This window comes from Stegostoma tigrinum, chromosome 32, assembly GCF_030684315.1.
Source record: "Stegostoma tigrinum isolate sSteTig4 chromosome 32, sSteTig4.hap1, whole genome shotgun sequence".
NCBI classification, from domain to species: domain Eukaryota; kingdom Metazoa; phylum Chordata; class Chondrichthyes; order Orectolobiformes; family Stegostomatidae; genus Stegostoma; species Stegostoma tigrinum.
The window spans coordinates 8,928,197-8,946,795 of record NC_081385.1 but is presented as its reverse complement, the minus strand read 5'-3'; the positions used below and the strand labels follow the sequence as shown (position 1 = coordinate 8,946,795).

Genomic DNA, 18,599 nt, shown 5'->3' with positions numbered 1-18,599 from the left:
ACCTTGACAGGATGCAGAGCTGGGCAAAGAAGTGGCAGATGGAATTCAACCCAGAAAAGTGTGAAGTAATTAATTTTGGAAGTTCGAATTTGAACACAGAATACAGGGTTAATGGCAGGATTCTTGGCAGTGTGGAGGAACAGAAGGTTCTAGGGGTCCACATCCATTGGTCCCTCAAAGTTGCTACCCAAGGTGATAGGATTGTTAAGAAGTCGTATAGTGTGTTGGCTTTGATTGGCAGGGGAATTGAGTTTGAGAGCTGCAAGGTTAAGCTGCAGCTCTATACAAGTCTGGTTAGACCACACATGGAATATTGTGTTCAGTTCTGGTTGCCTCATTATGGGAAGGATATGGAAGCTTTAGAGGATGCAGAGGAGATTTACCAGGATGCTGCCTGGACTGGAGGGCAGATCTTATGAGGAAAGGTTGAGGGTCCTACGGCTTTTCTCATTGGAGCGAAGAAGGATGAAAGGTGACTTGGTAGAGATGTGTAAGATGGTGAGAAGTATCAATAGAGTGGATAGCCAGGTTCTTTACGCAGAGAGTGGTGGATGTGTGAAACTCACTGCCAGTCGTGGTAGTGGAGTCAGATACATTAGGGATATTTAAGCGACTCTTGTATAGGCACATGGATGACAGTAAAATGTTAGGTATGCAAGTTAGTTTGATCTGAGAATAGGATAATAGGCTGGCACAACACTGTGGGCCGAAGGGCCTGTGCTGTGCTGTTCTATGTTCTAATGTTCTATATCCTATTTTTGAAATGTCATGCATCTAAAAAAATTGATACAAGTTAAATGCCTCTGGACAACCTGCATGTTATTTTTAAATTAAACATTAAATTTAATCTGGTAAATATGTCAAAGAAAACTGAAAATACATGTTAGTCTGCTGCAGTTGTTAGTGAAGGTGGTTGGAAAAATTATTAAGTTTGGGAATACCCTACTTTCTTGCTGTCCCATTCAGTTCTCCAAATGGGCGAAGATCAGGTTAGCAGACTCCAGATTTCATGATAAAGCCAATTCTTAATTAAAAGTTGCTTGAATCATGTCATTAGATATTTAAAGTTTTATAAAACACTTCCAGCTTCACTTTGCTCTTTTGTTTACATTGTTTAATAATAAGAATACACATAAAAAAAACAGTGTTATCAAAAGCAGGTTGTTTTGTTTCAGAATTTGTAAGAGGGACGATGCCCATGTGAACTAAGGTTATCTACCTTTGGAGTCTCATTTTTCACTTTCCATCATTCCTGCTCCTTTTGACACATCTCCGAGACAGTTTGTGTCAGAGCTGTCAACATCAGCAAAATGGGGTGACATGAAAAGAAAGAGGTCACAAGCCCAGTTAAATATGAAGCTATGTTGAGAACCAGTGACATCAATTTAAGTTTGATTTTTCAACAAAAATTTGATGAGTCTTCCTTTCATATGAGAAGGGTTTGACAAATGTGCATGACCTACAATGGTAATAGAGGGATGTCTTAAATTCTAACACTTGTGAGAGAACTCAAACTGGATTTTCTGAAGCCCTCTAAAATTCTCATCCTAAACCTCTAAAAACTTTTACTTCTTTTTCCTCCTTCAAGGCGATGGCCTAGTGGTTTTTCTGCTGACTGTCAATCCAGAAACTCAGATAATGTGGGGACACGTGGCATTTGGTGGAATTTGAATACAGTTAAAAAAGTTTGGAATTATGAGTCCAATGATGATATGAAATCATTTTTTTTTGAGTTTTCAAAAAACCCATCTGGTTCACTAATGCCCTTTAGGGAAGGAACCTGCCATGCTTAATAAAAACTGAAACTGGCGGATGATGTAAATCAGGAACAAACTGAAAGTTGCTGGAAAAGCCCAACAGATCTGGCAACATCTGTGAAGGAAAATTCAGAGTTAACGTTTCAAGTCTGGTGACCCATCCTCAGTTTTTGAAACTGCCATTCTTACATGGTGTGGATTACCATTTTGTGGTAGATTCTCAACTACCCTCTGGGTGACTTGGGAGGGGCAATACATGCTAACCTAACCAGCAATGTTCTCATCCTGAGAATGAACATTAAAAAAATGCTTCTTAAAAGCGATTTCTTTGACCAAACCTTTGGTATCCTGTTCATACATCCCTTAACACCAGCACCATGGGAATTGGCTCAGTTGCAAGAGCCTCTGACAGACAAGGAGCATAAATTCCTAGACTGATATACCAACGTAATACTGACAGACATGTCACACTGCCAAAGGTGCCATCTCATATACTGCGGCTTTGTCTATCTTCTCAGACGGGTGTGTGTCATACGCAATTTCCTGATCTGGTTTTGCTGGAATCTCATTTGGGTAATTATGCTACCACCAATCCCTCTTGTAATATGGGACTTACTCCATATAGTGGCAGACATTTGACTAATAACAAGTAGTTCATTACAAACTAGACTATTTCCCAGGGCAAAAATGGCTAACACGAGGGGTCATAGTTTTAAGCTGGTTGGCGGAAAGTATAGAGGGGATGTCAGAGGCAGGTTCTTTACGCAGAGAGTTGTGAGAGCATGGAATGCGTTGCCAGCAGCAGTTGTGGAAGCAAGGTCATTGGGGACATTTAAGAGACTGCTGGACATGCATATGGTCACAGAAATTTGAGGGTGCATACATGAGGATCAATGGTCGGCAAAACATCGTGGGCTGAAGGGCCTGTTCTGTGCTGTACTGTTCTATGTTCTATGTTCTATACTAGTAAGATAACAGGTCATTCCTCCAGATGCTGCAAGTTTCCCCTTTTCAGATAGTGATACACCTTGGCCTCTGGATTACTAGTCTAGTAACATTACCATTAAGCCATTGTCTCTGCTTCAATAAAACATGTTTGGAAAAGAAACAGCAAAAGGCATTTGGCAATTAATTTTGAACTTACTGCCTACAACGTGACCCAGAAATGAAAGCAGCCTACCAAAGAAACACAACTAATTGTAGGACTCCAAGGGTTAAAGAAAGAGTCAAAGCAAATAAACTTGCACACTCCCAAGGCCTTGCAAGTTTGAAAACACTGCAAGTTGTAACATGCCTTTCATTAATGATTGCATTCTGGGGACACAAGGGCACCTTTCTTCCAAGTTCACAGGTAATTAACTAAACAATAATGGACACACATGCCTACCATCTTGCCTAGCTAAGAATAGGCTACAACTGATGGACTTCACCTTTGATTTTTGTCATCAATCATCCTGTCCTAGTTCAAAGTACACAATCATAAGCACACAGATCATTGCTGTGATACAGTTAGATTGTTTTCCATTCCAAAATGTTTGTAAGATTCCTTCCCCTACCTTCACTGAATGGAGTTTGAATGTCATGGGGAGAATCTTCTCATTGTAACAAGCTGTTCTGTAGGTGGAATGGGAGTAAAGGTGAGTGTGTCCAGGATTGGTGGCCTGGTTTCGGTCCTGCCACCAAGCAATCTTGTAGACCTGTGGCAATGCTGGCAATGACAGCTAACCTCATCAGCCCAGTGTTTTACCTTGATTCTGTGATGTCAGTACCATGGCAACACCAAGCCTGCATTAATCAAGCCAAATGTGCTCATAGGCTGCTGTCTAGCCAATCAAATGTAATTTTGCAAGGAGACAGCATCTAAAATCCTAGGTGTGCTACTGGAGCTATCTTTATAGCACTGAACTAAAATTAACCTGTAGCCCAATATCATGTACTACAGTGACATTTCCTCTTTCAGTCAGGAACAGAGTGATGCTCCAAGCTTCATCAACATTGCTGAATATACACTGAATGGGATTGTTTCATAAAATAATAGAACTGGCACTTAACCCTTTCCTTCCCCTTTCTGGGGGGCTTTTACTTTTGTTGTTTAATTTGTGATATGTCAGGTCACGCAGTGTCACAGACTGCGGTTGAATACAGTTCTGTTGCCTCTGATGGGCCATAGTGCTGTATGAATGCTCATTCTTGAATTGCTAGACTTTTGAAAAGCTTCCTGTTTAGCACAGTGATGATTCCACTTGACATGATGGAGGGATCCTCAATCTCCACAGGATTGTCCAGTGGTCACTCTGGTCATGGTCAGTTATATCTACTACTGGTAGATTGGACAGGACAGTGTCAAATGCATTATTTCCTCTTGTTGGTTCCCCAAACACCTGAAGAAGGTCTAGTGTAACAACTATGTCCTTTTGGATTTTTGGCAGGGCAGCTGGGGCAGTGTGGGGTGTGGCAGGGTGTGGGGGTGCATGATAGGTTGCATTCAATGGGAGATTATCTTGGCCACATCTGACTTGAGACCATGATGCATAATGGGCTCCAGGGTCAATGTTGTGTACTCCCAGGGCAACAATAGACTTGTCCATCACTTATACTAAGTGTCACAATGACATAAATTGTAAATTTAGACCGTACACCACTGTGCCACCACCTTGGGTGGATCTGTCAAAATCATACCCAACAGATAATGCCAGGCCATTGCTTGACTAGTTTATGGGACAGCTCTCCTGATTTTGGCACAAGCTCCCAGATGCTTTTAAGGAAGATTTTACAGGGTTGATAAAGCTATGTGCGCTATTGTCTTGGGCAATATCAGTGATCCATCCAGTTTAATTTCTTTTTACCAGTCTTTCTAGTGTTTAGATCCAACTGAGTGGCTGAGATGGCAGAGGGTCTGGAGTTACATGAAGACTAGACCAAATGAGGATGGCAGATTTCCTTTCAGAGGTTTTTAGAACAGCTGAATCTTGATTTCAAGATCGCCATTATCTTAGGTTATTATTTCCAGATTTATTTATTTAATTCAATTTCATCGTTTGTTGCAGTGGAAATCGAACCCATATTCCCCAAAGCATTAGCCTGGGCTTCCGGTTTATTAATTCAGTGACAGTGCCACTACCTTACTGCGTCTGTGCTCAAAGTTTTAATTCATAACTCCAAAGGTAAAATTACAATAGTCTTATCAGATTATAGGGCTACTCTCTCATTAGAGAAAGATGACCAGTGGCCATTTCACCTGAGGGTCACTATGCCTCAGGTGAGGTGAAAGGTTGAGATGGATGGTCCTTCATGGTAACCTTAGCCATGTGGGCATTGAATTCATGCTGTTGGCATCACTCTACATTACAAACCAGTTGTCAAGCCAACTGAACTAAGCAACCCCACCTTAACCACTGGGGATATGGGACTATCAGTAGAGTATTAAGATGAGTTTTCCTGCCCTCCACAGCATCACAAACCTTTCCTGTATGTTTTGTTTATTTTGCCCTTGCTTAAAATCTGTTACATCTCTTGAACCTTTCCCAGTTCTGATGGAATGTCATTTACTTAAACAATAATTCACTTTTTTACTCTCTCTCTCCTCCCTACTGATATGCCAGACCTGCTGAGCGTTTCCAGCGTTATGTCTTTATTTTCAGATTTCCAGCATCTATAGCCTTTAGTTTCTGTAAGAGAATGAGGATTGGGGAGAAATCAGATGCATCTGGACTCACTTTTCTTCGGTGCATTTATCTAGCCTTCAGTCAGCAACCATGTGGAATCCTCCTGGCCTGCATGTTTCTTCCAATCCTCTGGCACTGTGTTTACATTGCCAGCATTTTACATTTCCCCTTTACCCCAAGGCAAAAGAAAACCTTGCTGCATTATTCCATTTCTGCCAGCTGACAAGCATGGAAACCTATATCCACTTAATGCTGAAATAACCTTTACTCATACAACTCATTCTCAGTATCAATGGAAAACCGTTTGCAAATGATAATACCAAGCGATTGAAACAAGATAGGTCACAGCCTCAATGAAACATATTGTTTGCTTTCAAAGCATAAAGCATGTACAGACAAGATACTGAAATCTTTTATAAGCAATGTAAGTGAGACTCATTCCAAACAAGTGCCACTTAACACATCAACTGTATATGTTGTAAGTCTACGAATATGAAAAGATCCTATAATAATCGGAATGTTTAAACCTTTCGTTGAACAGCATTGATTTTAATGAGACCCAAGTGCTTTGTTTGTCGAGTATCTTCTAATAGACATTATCCAACATTCTCTCAACTCAAGGTCCTAGTCCTCTCCCCCTTATCTCCAGAAACCTCTCAGCACACAATGGTCGGGTCTATAATTAATTGTTGGACACCTTAAAAGGCAATTAGCTTTAAATATAATACTTTAAATATAATAAAACAGAGGTAAATGAACATAGGTTGAAAAAGGTAGGTACAGTAGTACAGCCTGAGGGTCCAAAGGATGGGAATTCTGCTGAAAACACGTTAATGGGACAAAGAAGTGGCCATTATCTGTATTTAACTTCGGCAAATATAAAGCGGTCCAGGCTACATTAGAAGCAGTTCAGACGAGGTTTGCTAGGATAATACCTGGAATCAGCAAATTTCTGATGAAGGGTCCAGGCCCAAACATCAGTCTTCCTGCTCCTCTGATGCTGCCTAGTCTGCTGTGTTCCTCCAGCTCCACACTGTGTTATCTGACTCCAGCATCGGCAGCAACTACTATCCCTGGAATCAGCGGGTTGTCTTATGAGGAAAGGTTCAAAATGCTCTGCCTTTAGAAGACTGAGAGATGGCTTTTTCGAAACATACCAGATTCTGAGGGGCCTTGGGGAAAGGATGTTTCCACTTGTGGGAGAATTATAAATTATTGTTTAAAAATCAGGAGTAGCCTGTTAAGACAGATGAGGCAATTCCTTTTGTCTCTGAAAGGCTCATGAGTCTTTGGAACTTTCTACTTCAACCACCTTTTCACGGAGAGACCTTCAATCATTTGAGAGAAGAAGTTCTTTCTTATCTCTGTTGTAACTGAGCAACACCTTATTGATTATATCCTCTGGTCCTGATCTCACCCAAATGGGGTAACAATTTCTCTGCATCTACTCTGTCTCGCCCTCGAAGAATCAGACGTGTTTCGATAAGGTCACCTGACCAGCACCTAGTACAGTGTTAGCAAAATTTCCCAATTATTATTTGAAACAAATGGATTTAAATTGTTAATGTACATTTTCCTGTGTCTCCTAACACTGTCTTACTGTTTAAATTAATTGAACAATCTACACACACATATCTCAGACCCTACGATGCAGGCTTGGTGTTGCCATGGTACTGACATCACAGAATCAAGGTAAAATACTGGGCTGATGAGGTTAGCTGTCATTGCCAGCATTGCCACAGGTCTACAAGATTGTTTGGTGGTAGGACTGAAACCAGGCCACCAATCTTAAACTTCCCCTCTTCCCTAGTCAGTTCAGAGGTTTTGCTGGCTGTCAAAACTTGCAATTTCTTCCGGTCATCTGTCTCAATCTCAAACTGTACCTGAAGTAAAAATGCAGTTTTTCTCAATATACTGTTGTACTAGCACCTTGTGACCAATAAGTGCTCCAATTTCACCAAAGAACTCAGCTCCAAAACCAACATCTCAATCAGCTCCTACCCACCCCCACACCTCTGCCCTCCAAACTCTCTCTTCCACTCACCTCTTGCGCAATCCAATCTCCTCAAACAGCCCCTAAACACACCTTCAGCTGTTTACTGCCCATGCTAGTGAATGCCTTTCCCAAACTTTACAGTCATTCATCTCCCCATCTTTCTTTAAGACCTTCCTCAAAATCCAACCATCTGTACCAACCTGTGGATCACCCACACGCTCTGTAATGACTCCTTTGTGTTGGGCATCTATGCTTTATTTACCCTTTTACTGAGAAGTGCTTTGAGAGTTTACTCAAAAGATGCTATTTATTTTCTTTTATGCATTGCAGACATGTGGGTTTCCCTGGAATTTATTGCACAACTCACATTACTAATATATAAATGAGAGACTTGCTCGTCAGCCAAGCAAGTTAAGGAGGCAACTAGCTAGGTGTAGTGCTGCAGTCACATTACAGGCCACACCATGTAAGGTTGGGAGATTTCCTTCCCTGAAGGACATACAGGGGCAAGAAATTGCTACTATTGTTATTCAGGAGTGTGTGTCAGGCTGCAAACGGATCATGAAGGATCTGGGTTTGACAGGCAGCTACTGATGATAACTCTCATCAAAAAGCAGCTCGTACAAACTCTCTAACTGCTGCCCTAGTTCAGCATTATTTGACCTAGTTTTGGCAGGAGCAAATATGAAAATCCTTCCATCCTGCACTACAAATTAATGACTAACTCCTTTTACCAAAATGTGCTTTCCACTTAAATAAGCACACACTGCAGAAGACTCTGAACAAGTACACACAAGCCTTTGTACACCAGGGTTGAGCAAGATAAAAGTTGGAGGTTTTTTCTGGGTTTCAATACTATATTGGTTGTGGGCCATCAATGTTACAGTTAAATTATTGACTGTTGAGGCTTGACAATACTTTCAGAAATGACCAGTAATCTTCCACACTTCTGACTTCAAAGTTGTCTTTGCCTCCTGGCCTATCAACGTCAAAGAGAAAAATCCAACTCAAATATTCTTGGGTCATGCTGCTCTTAGTTCTTTTCAATGGTTTGATTTTGTTTTCTACCTCGCCCTTTGGCATTAACAACAAACATTCTTTGGAAAAAGCATTGAGAAGTCAGCGTATATGTGTGTGTGCATTAGTATATATGCATGTATCTAAATGCATGCATGTGCATGTGTGTATAGAAGTATGTGCACATGTGTGTATGCATACATATATATGTGTGTGCACATTTGTGTATATACACATGTATATGTGCATTTGTATTTACATGCTTATATGTATGTGCATATATGTGCACTTTTATATGCGTGCATGCATGAGCTTGTGCAGATAAGCATGTATTCATATGCATGTGTGCACATGTATGTGTGTACAAAGCAGTTCACTCCTGGAGTCCAGGTTTCTGTTGCAACATGCTCTTTTACCCCTATTTTGAGGTCTGGATCTATTGTTAGTGACGGTTAAGTTTCCAGCTTTCTTTCCCTCACACGGTGGCCAGCGATCTCTCCTGTTCTTGCCACCTGCCTTTGGCACATGTTGGAAGGATTTGCAGGTTAATTCTCAACTTGTTTTTGCTCTGTTATGAATACACCTTCAATGCCCTGATGTGACCCCACAGCTTGTGGTTGAGAGACAGGCACTGGCAGACTACCCACTTCACTGTGAAACTTAGTTGCCGGTTGAAATACAATATGGAGAAACTTTCATCATTTCAAACTACACAGGTAATAGCACCCTTTAGAGCCTATTCAAAAAATGAGTCAATTACCATTTTTAAAAGCTGAGTGCAAGGAGAAATGAACAATTTCTATGTACTTTCAGACGAGTGTGCCTCATCAGCCAGACACACAATCACATCTGTTAGAGCTGCAGCCAGACAGCAAAATTTAGCATCATCTCTTATCCCCTATGCACATATTTTGCTTTCTATTAGCGCTCAATCAGCTGCTGTGTACTTTGCATGACCTTTTATTACAACAATCTGCCTGAGTAATGTACTTGTGCAGGTATCTTGCCTTGCTGCACATAGCTTTGCACATGAACTTAACATCCTTGAAAGCAAGGCATTAAGCAACCCAGTTCTTATCTGTAGAGTTGACAACTTGACAACCACCAACCACGAGGATTCCAAATTCTCTTTAGAATGAAATGGAACCAAGGCCGTAGCAGTCATTCAATGCTGCAGATTGCAACCAAGCAGTTTCTCGGTCCTATCTCAGACTGGTGCACAAAGACAGCCATCTGCTCAATTCATAAGATGAAACCAGTAGACACATTCAACAAAAGCAACAAACTCTGGACAAAATCCACTAACAGCAAAGAACATCAATATCTTACTTCCACAGCCATTTAGGGTTTTGCATTTTCTTTCTGGAAAGCAGTCATAATGAGACACCGGAATATCACATTGCAATATCACAAGACTTGGACACAAGGAACAAAACAAGGGAAGTGCAAGGAACCTCATTCTAGATTGGTCCTACCTGGGATAATCGAGACTGTATCTTTTTCCCAAGACACAACGCTAACATACTCCTGCACCGAAGGAGGAATGAGGCACTTGAAGACAGCCACGCTTCCACGCATTGACCTTTGATCCTCCACCCGTACGGTGTAGGGTTCCCTGAAAACTAAGAAAATGCAAAGCATGTAAATATGATGAACCAAACTGCTTGACTGTGAAAGCAACGTGTTCGCAATCTGAGACCTGATTGGAACTATTTAACTCTCGTCCTCAAGCTGAAGATGATTCCCAAGCCTGTGGGACCCCAAAACATAGGAAAATGAGATTTAAAAACAAGGAGCTTGCATTCATTTAGAACCTACACAACCTCAGGACATGTTGATGCAATTCTTAGTCACTGAATTACTTCCAAAATGTAATAATCACTAATGGGACGTAGGAAATGCAGCAGCCATCTTGCACACAGCAAGCTCCCACAAGCAGCTATGTGATAATGACCACCTAATCTGTATGGAATGACCTTAATTGTGGAATAAATGGTGGCTAGGTCCTCTCACCTGTTCACGTTCAAAATAGAATATTTTATAGGTCTTTTCCCCGCGGTAGGGGATTCTAAAACAAGACGGTACAGATTTAAGATGAGAGGGGTAAGATTTAAAAGGGACCTGAGGGGCAACATTTTCATATACTGGGTAGTGCATTTCTAGAACGAGCTGCCAGAGGAAGTGGTAGAGGTGGGTACAATTACAACATTTAAAAGATATTTGGGCAGGTGCATGAATAGGAAGGATTTAAAGGGATACGGGCCAAACACAGACAAATGGAACTAGTTCAGTTTAGGAAACCTGGTGGGAAAGGACAAGTTAGGTCAAAGGGCATTCATTCCTGCTCTATGACTCTATGACATCCACCCAAGACAGCAAAACAGTGTCTCAATTTACCATGTCACTTGACAGGCAACATCACAACACCAGTGCTACACCATAGAATCAGACCACGTCTTCAAATTACTAAAGTAGGACTTAAACCTGGTACTAATGCTGGCTTAAAGACAAACATGATCGCTATGGCTGTAACAAGGTATAGGCTACATGGCCCTGCAAACTTACTCTGCCATTCAACAATATTATGGCTGACATTCTAAATCAATCTCACATCCCCAGTCTAGTCCCTTTGAGCCTATTATTTCACTGAACCTCAGTCTTGAATATATTGATTAACTGAACACCCACAGCTCTCCTGAAAATAGGCTTCCAAAGATTCACAAATTTCTAAGTGTTGAAATTCCTCCTCCTCTCAAGTCTTCATTTTATCCTTCCTTTCGTGCTTAGTAAGAGGGGTCTGGGAAAACATGGATCAAAAACTCTTCCAGTTAATCTTGTACATGGTTAGACAGATTATTTCCAGAGTCTGTCTAAATATCAAAAGCTATATCATCATGTTGTGTTCAAATCACTTCAAGACCCTTAACAATGGTGTAGTCACGCAATGTCCCATTTCCTATGGGATAAAGCTCAGACCTAGATAGTGTTTATTACTGTGACAGCACTTTATTAATTCAATATTACTGCAAAGAGCTTTCATTGGTTCACTACTGTGTTTACAGTACTCTGTGGCTGTGGTCACTGTGTTTGATGTTGTCACAAAAGGTGAAACTGGGACGCTTTAAGGGAAATCCTCCCAAATGGTTTTTGCTGAATATACAACAGAGCTAATGATTCCATTTTAATCAAAGGATTCACTGGCAAGCACAGGTCTCTCAGAAAGGACACATACATTTTGCCTTAGGAGAACTGTGCCTTTCAACTCCCTCAAAACAGCAACCCTTGGTCCACAATTGTTATATATTTTCTCCAATAGCAAAAGAGACATAAAGTGTATTTATTTATGCTATTCAGCCCCTCTAACCCGATCTGCCATTCAATTAAATTGTGCTGATTTGTACCGTAGCTCCAATTAAACACCTTGGTGTTTTTGTCCCACTTCCCTTACAGTGTACTGGTAGGTCGAATACTGAGCCAGGGGATCTTTATCCAAGTTCCCACCTGGCCCAGAGGTTTGTAACAACGTCCCTGAACGGGTTGATTTGAAATTACCTGTATCCAGCCTACAAACCTGTATCATTCTCAGATTTGAAACTGTCATTTGACTCCAGGCTCAACAGCATCTACAGGAAGGGAGGTGTAGAGTTCCACTCACTTTGTGTGATGTTTTTCCACGACTTCACCCTAAATAGCCAAGTTCCATTTCTAAGTTACATCCCTTGCTCTGTTTGATGAATGATCTGTTTTCTACAGGGCAGTGTTATTCTGAAGCTTGCATCAACATTTCCAGAGTGATCACCAACTCATCTTACCAGCATATTATACTAAACAGGAGTAATGTTCTCCCTCAGGAGTAATGTTCGACAACAATGGACAATCTAATTCAATAAAACACAGCAACACACACTCACAAATAGCCAATGGCACCAGGGATTCAGATCAGTGATCACCTGAATTGATCGCCTCAGCTTGGGAGATCAGAAATCCCATCAACTGTTGTTAGGGTCACTGACTGGGAGAACTTTCCCAACAACACAGCTTCAGACTCAATGCCAAAAAGTCCAAAATGGGTCAATGATCCAAACATTTACACAAAGAATACATGATGATTACATTGTTGAAGAAGTTACAACAGAGTATTTAGAAAAGTTCAAGATAATTAGTCAGAATGTATTCGGTTATTTGGGAGAGAAATTGCCTTTGACCAATCTATTGGACGACTTTAAGTTGTGCATAAAGGGGAAACAGTGTAAATACTGTTCTTAGATTTCCTGGAGGTATTTGATAACCTACTACAACAAAAGTTATTTTGATAATAAAAGCTTGTGATGTAGGGAATAGTATACTGGCATGGCTAGAAGATTGGTTGGGTAATGGGAGGCAGAGAGAATGGAGTCACTTTCATGTTGGCAAGACGTAATAAGTGGTGTGTCAAGGAGATTACTGCTGGGACCTCAGCATTTATATAAACCATTAGGTTAAAGTGACTAAAGGCATAATTGTCAAATTTGCTGATGACACAGCATATACTGGAAAGAAAGTTGTGTAAAGGATATAAGGATGCAACAAAGGTATACTGGTAATTTAAGTGAGTGGGCAACGATCTCGGAAATGTGGGAATGTGTGATGTGGGAAATTGTCCAATTTGACAGGGAAAATAAAACAAAAGAGGAATCTGGATGTCATAGTGCATGACTCATGAAAGGTTATCCCACAAGTACGGCAAGTAATAAGGAAAGCTAACAGAATTATATCATTTCTCACAACAGGTATGAATACAAAAGTGAGGAGTTTATGTTTCAGTTATACAGGGAACTGGTGAGACTGTACTAGAGTACAGTGGACAGTAATGGCATTGTTGCTCAGTGGTTAGCACTGCTGCTTCACAGTGCCAGGCACCCAGCTTCGAGTTCAGGCTTGGGCAACTGTCTGTATGGAATTTGCACATTCTCCTCATGTCTCCATGGGTTTCCTCTGGGTGCTTCATTTTCCTCCCATAGTCCAAACATGTGCAGGTTAGGTGGGTTGGCCATGTTAAATTTCCCACAGTGTCCAGGGATGTGTGGGCCAGGTGAATTAGCCATGAAAAAATGCAGGGTTACAGAGATACGGTTGGGGGCCTGGTTGGGATGCTCTTCGGAAGGGCAGTGCTGACTCAATGGACCGTATGGCCTGCTTCCACATTCTAGGAATTCTATGATATTCATCTTAATTCAGGAAGAATGTAAATGCATTAGCAGCAGTTAAGTGAAGGTTTAATAGATGAGTACCGGAATGAGTGGACAATCTTATGAAGAAAGGATGGACGTGGCTAAAAACCAACAGGACATGACGAGATGTCACTGTCCCCATGTATATAAAAGGAGTACACATTCGAAATCATTAGGTAAATTTAAGGCTGAGATAGACAGATTTTAAATCAGGCAAGGAAATCAATGGTTAATGGGGAAGGCAGGAAAAAGGAGGTGAGAATTATTAGATCAACCATGCTCTCACTGAATTTCACAGCAGAGTTGATGGGCTGAATGGCCTGCATCTGCTCCGATGTCTTACGGTATTATGCTCTATCATCAATAACAGCAGGGCAAAGGTGTGTTAAATGGAAAGCACTGCAATCAAGTTGGCTCGAATGATATGACATCTGTGTTCATACTAAAACAGACATTGCACATACAATTTTTCCATCATTAGAATAATGACTTGTTAGAAATGAGGCAGCACGAGTGAGGGAAGCTGGTGTCCCAGAGGCCTGTCTTTTATTGTGGGTTAACTATGGTTGGGCTAGTTGTGAATATATCCAGCTGGACCAGACCAGTCCCTCCTAAAAAAGACTCCTCACCATTGATTGTCGGCGGATTGACAGGTCAGTGGATATTCAGAAGCTGACAATGTCAGGGTAGAGGGGAGAAAAGGTCTTGCGATGGGCTAAGGTCATCCAACAGATCATCATGGGAAGATTCATCAATCTTGGGAGTAGGATTTTATCATAGCATCCCAACAGAAATCATTTTGGAACAGTGATAATGGGAACTGCAGATGCTGGAGAATCCAAGATAATAAAATGTGAGGCTGGATGAACACAGCAGGCCAAGCAGCATCTCAGGAGCACAAAAGCTGACGTTTCAGGCCTAGACACTTCATCAGAGAGGGGGATGGGGTGAGGGTTCTGGAATAAATAGGGAGAGACGGGGAGGCGGACCGAAGATGGAGAGAAAAGAAAATAGGTGGAGAGGACAGTATAGGTGCGGAGGTAGGGAGGGGATAGGTCAGTCCAGGGAAGACGGACAGGTCAAGGAGGTGGGATGAGGTTAGTAGGTAGGAGATGGAGGTGCGGCTTGGGGTGGGAGGAAGGGATGGGTGAGAGGAAGAACAGGTTGGGGAGGCAGAGACAGGTTGGACTGGTTTTGGGATGCAGTGGGTGGAGGGGAAGAGCTGGGCTGGTTGTGTGGTGCAGTGGGGGGAGGGGACGAACTGGGCTGGTTTTGGGATGCGGTGGGGGAAGGGGAGATTTTGAAGCTGGTGAAGTCCACATTGATAGCATTGGGCTGCAGGGTTCCCAAGCGGAATATGAGTTGCTGTTCCTGCAACCTTCGGGTGGCATCATTGTGGCACTGCAGGAGGCCCATGATGGACATGTCATCTAAAGAATGGGAGGGGGAGTGCAAATAGTTTGCGACTGGGAGGTGCAGTCCCTCTTTCGCACCTACAGAGGCCCCAAACCCAACCTCTTCCTCCCTTACATTGATGACTGTATCGGCGCCGCCTCTTGCTCCCCAGAGGAGCTCAAACAGTTCATCCACTTCACCAACACCTTCCACCCCAACCTTCAGTTCACCTGAGCCATCTCCAGCACATCCCTCACCTTCCTGGATCTCTCTGTCTCCATCTCAGGCAACCAACTTGTAACTGATGTCCATTTCAAGCCCACCGACTCCCACAGCTACCTAGAATACGCCTCCTCCCACCCACCCTCCTGCAAAAATTCCATCCCCTATTCCCAATTCCACTGCCTCCGCTGCATCTGCTCCCACGATGAAGCATTCCACTCCCGCACATCCCAGATGTCCAAGTTCTTCAAGGACCGCAACTTTCCCCCCACAGTGGTCGAGAACGCCCTTGACCGCGTCTCCCGCATTTCCCGCAACATATCCCTCACACCCCGCCCCCTCCACAACCGCCCAAAGAGGATCCCCCTCGTTCTCACACACCACCCCACCAACCTCCGGATACAACGCATCATCCTCCGACACTTCCGCCATCTACAATCCGACCCCACCACCCAAGACATTTTTCAATCCCCACCCCTGTCTGCTTTCCGGAGAGACCACTCTCTCCGTGACTCCCTTGTTCGCTCCACACTGCCCTCCAACCCCACCACACCCGGCACCTTCCCCTGCAACCGCAGGAAATGCTACACTTGCCCCCACACCTCCTCCCTCACCCCCATCCCAAGCCCCAAGATGACTTTCCACATTAAGCAGAGGTTCACCTGCACATCTGCCAATGTGGTATACTACATCCACTGTACCCGGTGTGGCTTCCTCTACATTGGGGAAACCAAGCAGCGGCTTGGGGACCGCTTTGCAGAACACGTCCGCTCGGTTCGCAATAAACAACTGCACCTCCCAGTCGCAAACCATTTCCACTCCCCTCCCATTCTTTAGATGACATGTCCATCATGGGCCTCCTGCAGTGCCACAATGATGCCACCCGAAGGTTGCAGGAACAGCAACTCATATTCCGCTTGGGAACCCTGCAGCCCAATGCTATCAATGTGGACTTCACCAGCTTCAAAATCTCCCCTTCCCCCACCGCATCCCAAAACCAGCCCAGTTCGTCCCCTCCCCCCACTGCACCACACAACCAGCCCAGCTCTTCCCCTCCACCCACTGCATCCCAAAACCAGTCCAACCTGTCTCTGCCTCCCTAACCTGTTCTTCCTCTCACCCATCCCTTCCTCCCACCCCAAGCCGCACCTCTATCTCCTACCAACTAACGTCATCCCACCTCCTTGACCTGTCTGTCTTCCCTGGACTGACCTATCCCCTCCCTACCTCCCCACCTATACTCTCCTCTCCACCTATCTTCTTTTCTCTCCATCTTCGGTCCGCCTCCCCCTCTCTCCCTATTTATTCCAGAACCCTCACCCCACCCCCCTCTCTGATGAAGGGTCTAGGCCCGAAACGTCAGCTCTTGTGCTCCTGAGATGCTGCTGGGCCTGCTGTGTTCATCCAGCCTCACATTTTATCATTTTGGAACAGGTCTTTTAAGAGTTGTAGTGTGACAAAACTGTGATGAAGAAGCATCTGGTTGTGCACTTTGTTGGTTTGATCAGGGAGATGGAGCATTTCATATCAGCTTTTTCAATCAGTAACAATTTCCTCAACATCACCTCAATGAGGACACATCAGATTGATCAGATTTCCTGTAATTGGTTTTTAAAATTACATCCGGTGATAAACTACTATTTCCCTTTCACAAAACTACCAGCAGGACAGTGCTGCTGACTAAGATGTGCACCTGAAACATCAATCTTTCCTTCACCCCATTCCCTCTTCATCATTCTCATCTCTTCCTCAGTGGATCACTTAAAGGAAAGGCCCATTGTTCAGAAACTAGCAGCATCATCATGAAGCCACTGAAGTGGGTTAAGAACTCCAATGCAGATAAAGCAAGTTCAGATAGAGTGATAGAGATGTACAGCACGGAAACAGACCCTTCGGTCCAACTCGTCCTTGCCAACCAGATAACCTAAATTAATCTAGTCCCATTTGCTAGCATTTGGCCCACATCTCTCTCAACGCTTCCTATTCATACGCCCATCCAGATGGCTTTTAAGTGTGTAAATGTACCAGCTTCCTCCGACAGCTCATTCCATGCACGTACCACCCTCTGCGTGAAAAAGTTGCCCCTTATGTCCCTTTTAAATCTCTCCCCTCTCAGATTAAACCTATGCCCTCTAGTTTTGGAAACCCCCACCTTGGGGAAAAGAAATTGTCTATTTACCCTATCCAAGCCCCTCATGATTTTATAAACCCCATAAGGTCACCGTCCAGCCTCCAACGCTCCAGGGAAAATAATGCCAGCCTATTCAGCCTCTCCCTATAGTTCAAACCCTCCAACCCTGGCAGCACATCTTTGTGAATCTTTTCTGAACCCTTTCAAGTTTCACAATATCCTTCCTATAGCAGGGAGATGACAAATGCATGCAGTGTTCCAAAAGTGCCCTCACCAACATCCTGTACGGCCACAGCATGACCTTCCATTCATCAATCTGACACATTAATAGAATCCCTACAATGTGGAGTCAGGCAATACTGGACCTCCAAAGCGCACCCCACCTATATCCACACCTCACATAACCCTCATCCCCGGTAACCCTGTATTTCCCATGGCCAATCCACCTACGGTACACATCTTTGGACTGTGGGAAACCAGAGCATCTGGAGGAGACCCACATAGATGCAGGGAAAATGTGAACTCCGCACAGTCACCTGAGAGTGGATTCAAACCTGGTGCTGTGTGGCAGCAGCGTTAATCACTGAGGCACCGTGCTGCCCACGTCGGCACTCAGGATTTCACAGAAGGAAACAGCACTTTCCGAGAGACCAGATGTGCAACAGAGACCTGTGAACAGATCAACTATTTACCATTCATCACAGTAAATTACATTATGGAGCAAGAGAAATTCTTAATGACACATTAGTTTGCTTCAAACAGGCTGAAGAAGGAGAGATGACACACTTGTCCACTTTAACACATATGCTAGGTCACTAATGCTTCCTCAGAAACAATGTATAAAGGGTTTTTATATAATCATATTAAATATCAATGATGATATCAAAGTCACTAACCTCGTACTACACTGGGACTTAGAAACCTATTGTAGGATTTCAAATAATTCCATCATTATATTAATTATAATAACATTATTACACCATATCATCACAATTGCCTCTCACTCTTCAATGTCCCTTCAGCACTACTTTTAATATTTTATGGAGTGTGAACTATACATTTGAGAGTGAATAATAAAATGGTCATTTAATCAAGAGGTTAACGTGCACAGCCATAAATCCAATTGGCAATCATGGTTCACAAGGCCACGTGACTTCCTCAAATAAATGACAGCTTTAGAACACTACTAGCCAAATATAATTCTTC

General features: G+C 43.0%; 1 protein-coding gene across 3 annotated transcripts in view; it reads right to left on the bottom strand.

The window, feature by feature from the left end:
• The window catches only part of dscaml1 (Down syndrome cell adhesion molecule like 1), a 564,629-nt gene that overhangs the window by 504,789 nt on the left and 41,241 nt on the right, over nt 1-18,599 (bottom strand). For 2 of the 3 annotated variants that reach the window (XM_059638968.1, XM_048562212.2), the window contains exon 3: nt 9,911-10,057. In XM_059638968.1, coding sequence (XP_059494951.1) covers nt 9,911-10,057 — 147 coding nt within the window. Of the gene's footprint in view, nt 1-3,313; nt 3,326-9,910; nt 10,058-18,599 lie in introns of those variants that run through there. The other variant, XM_059638969.1, reaches the window with a different exon arrangement.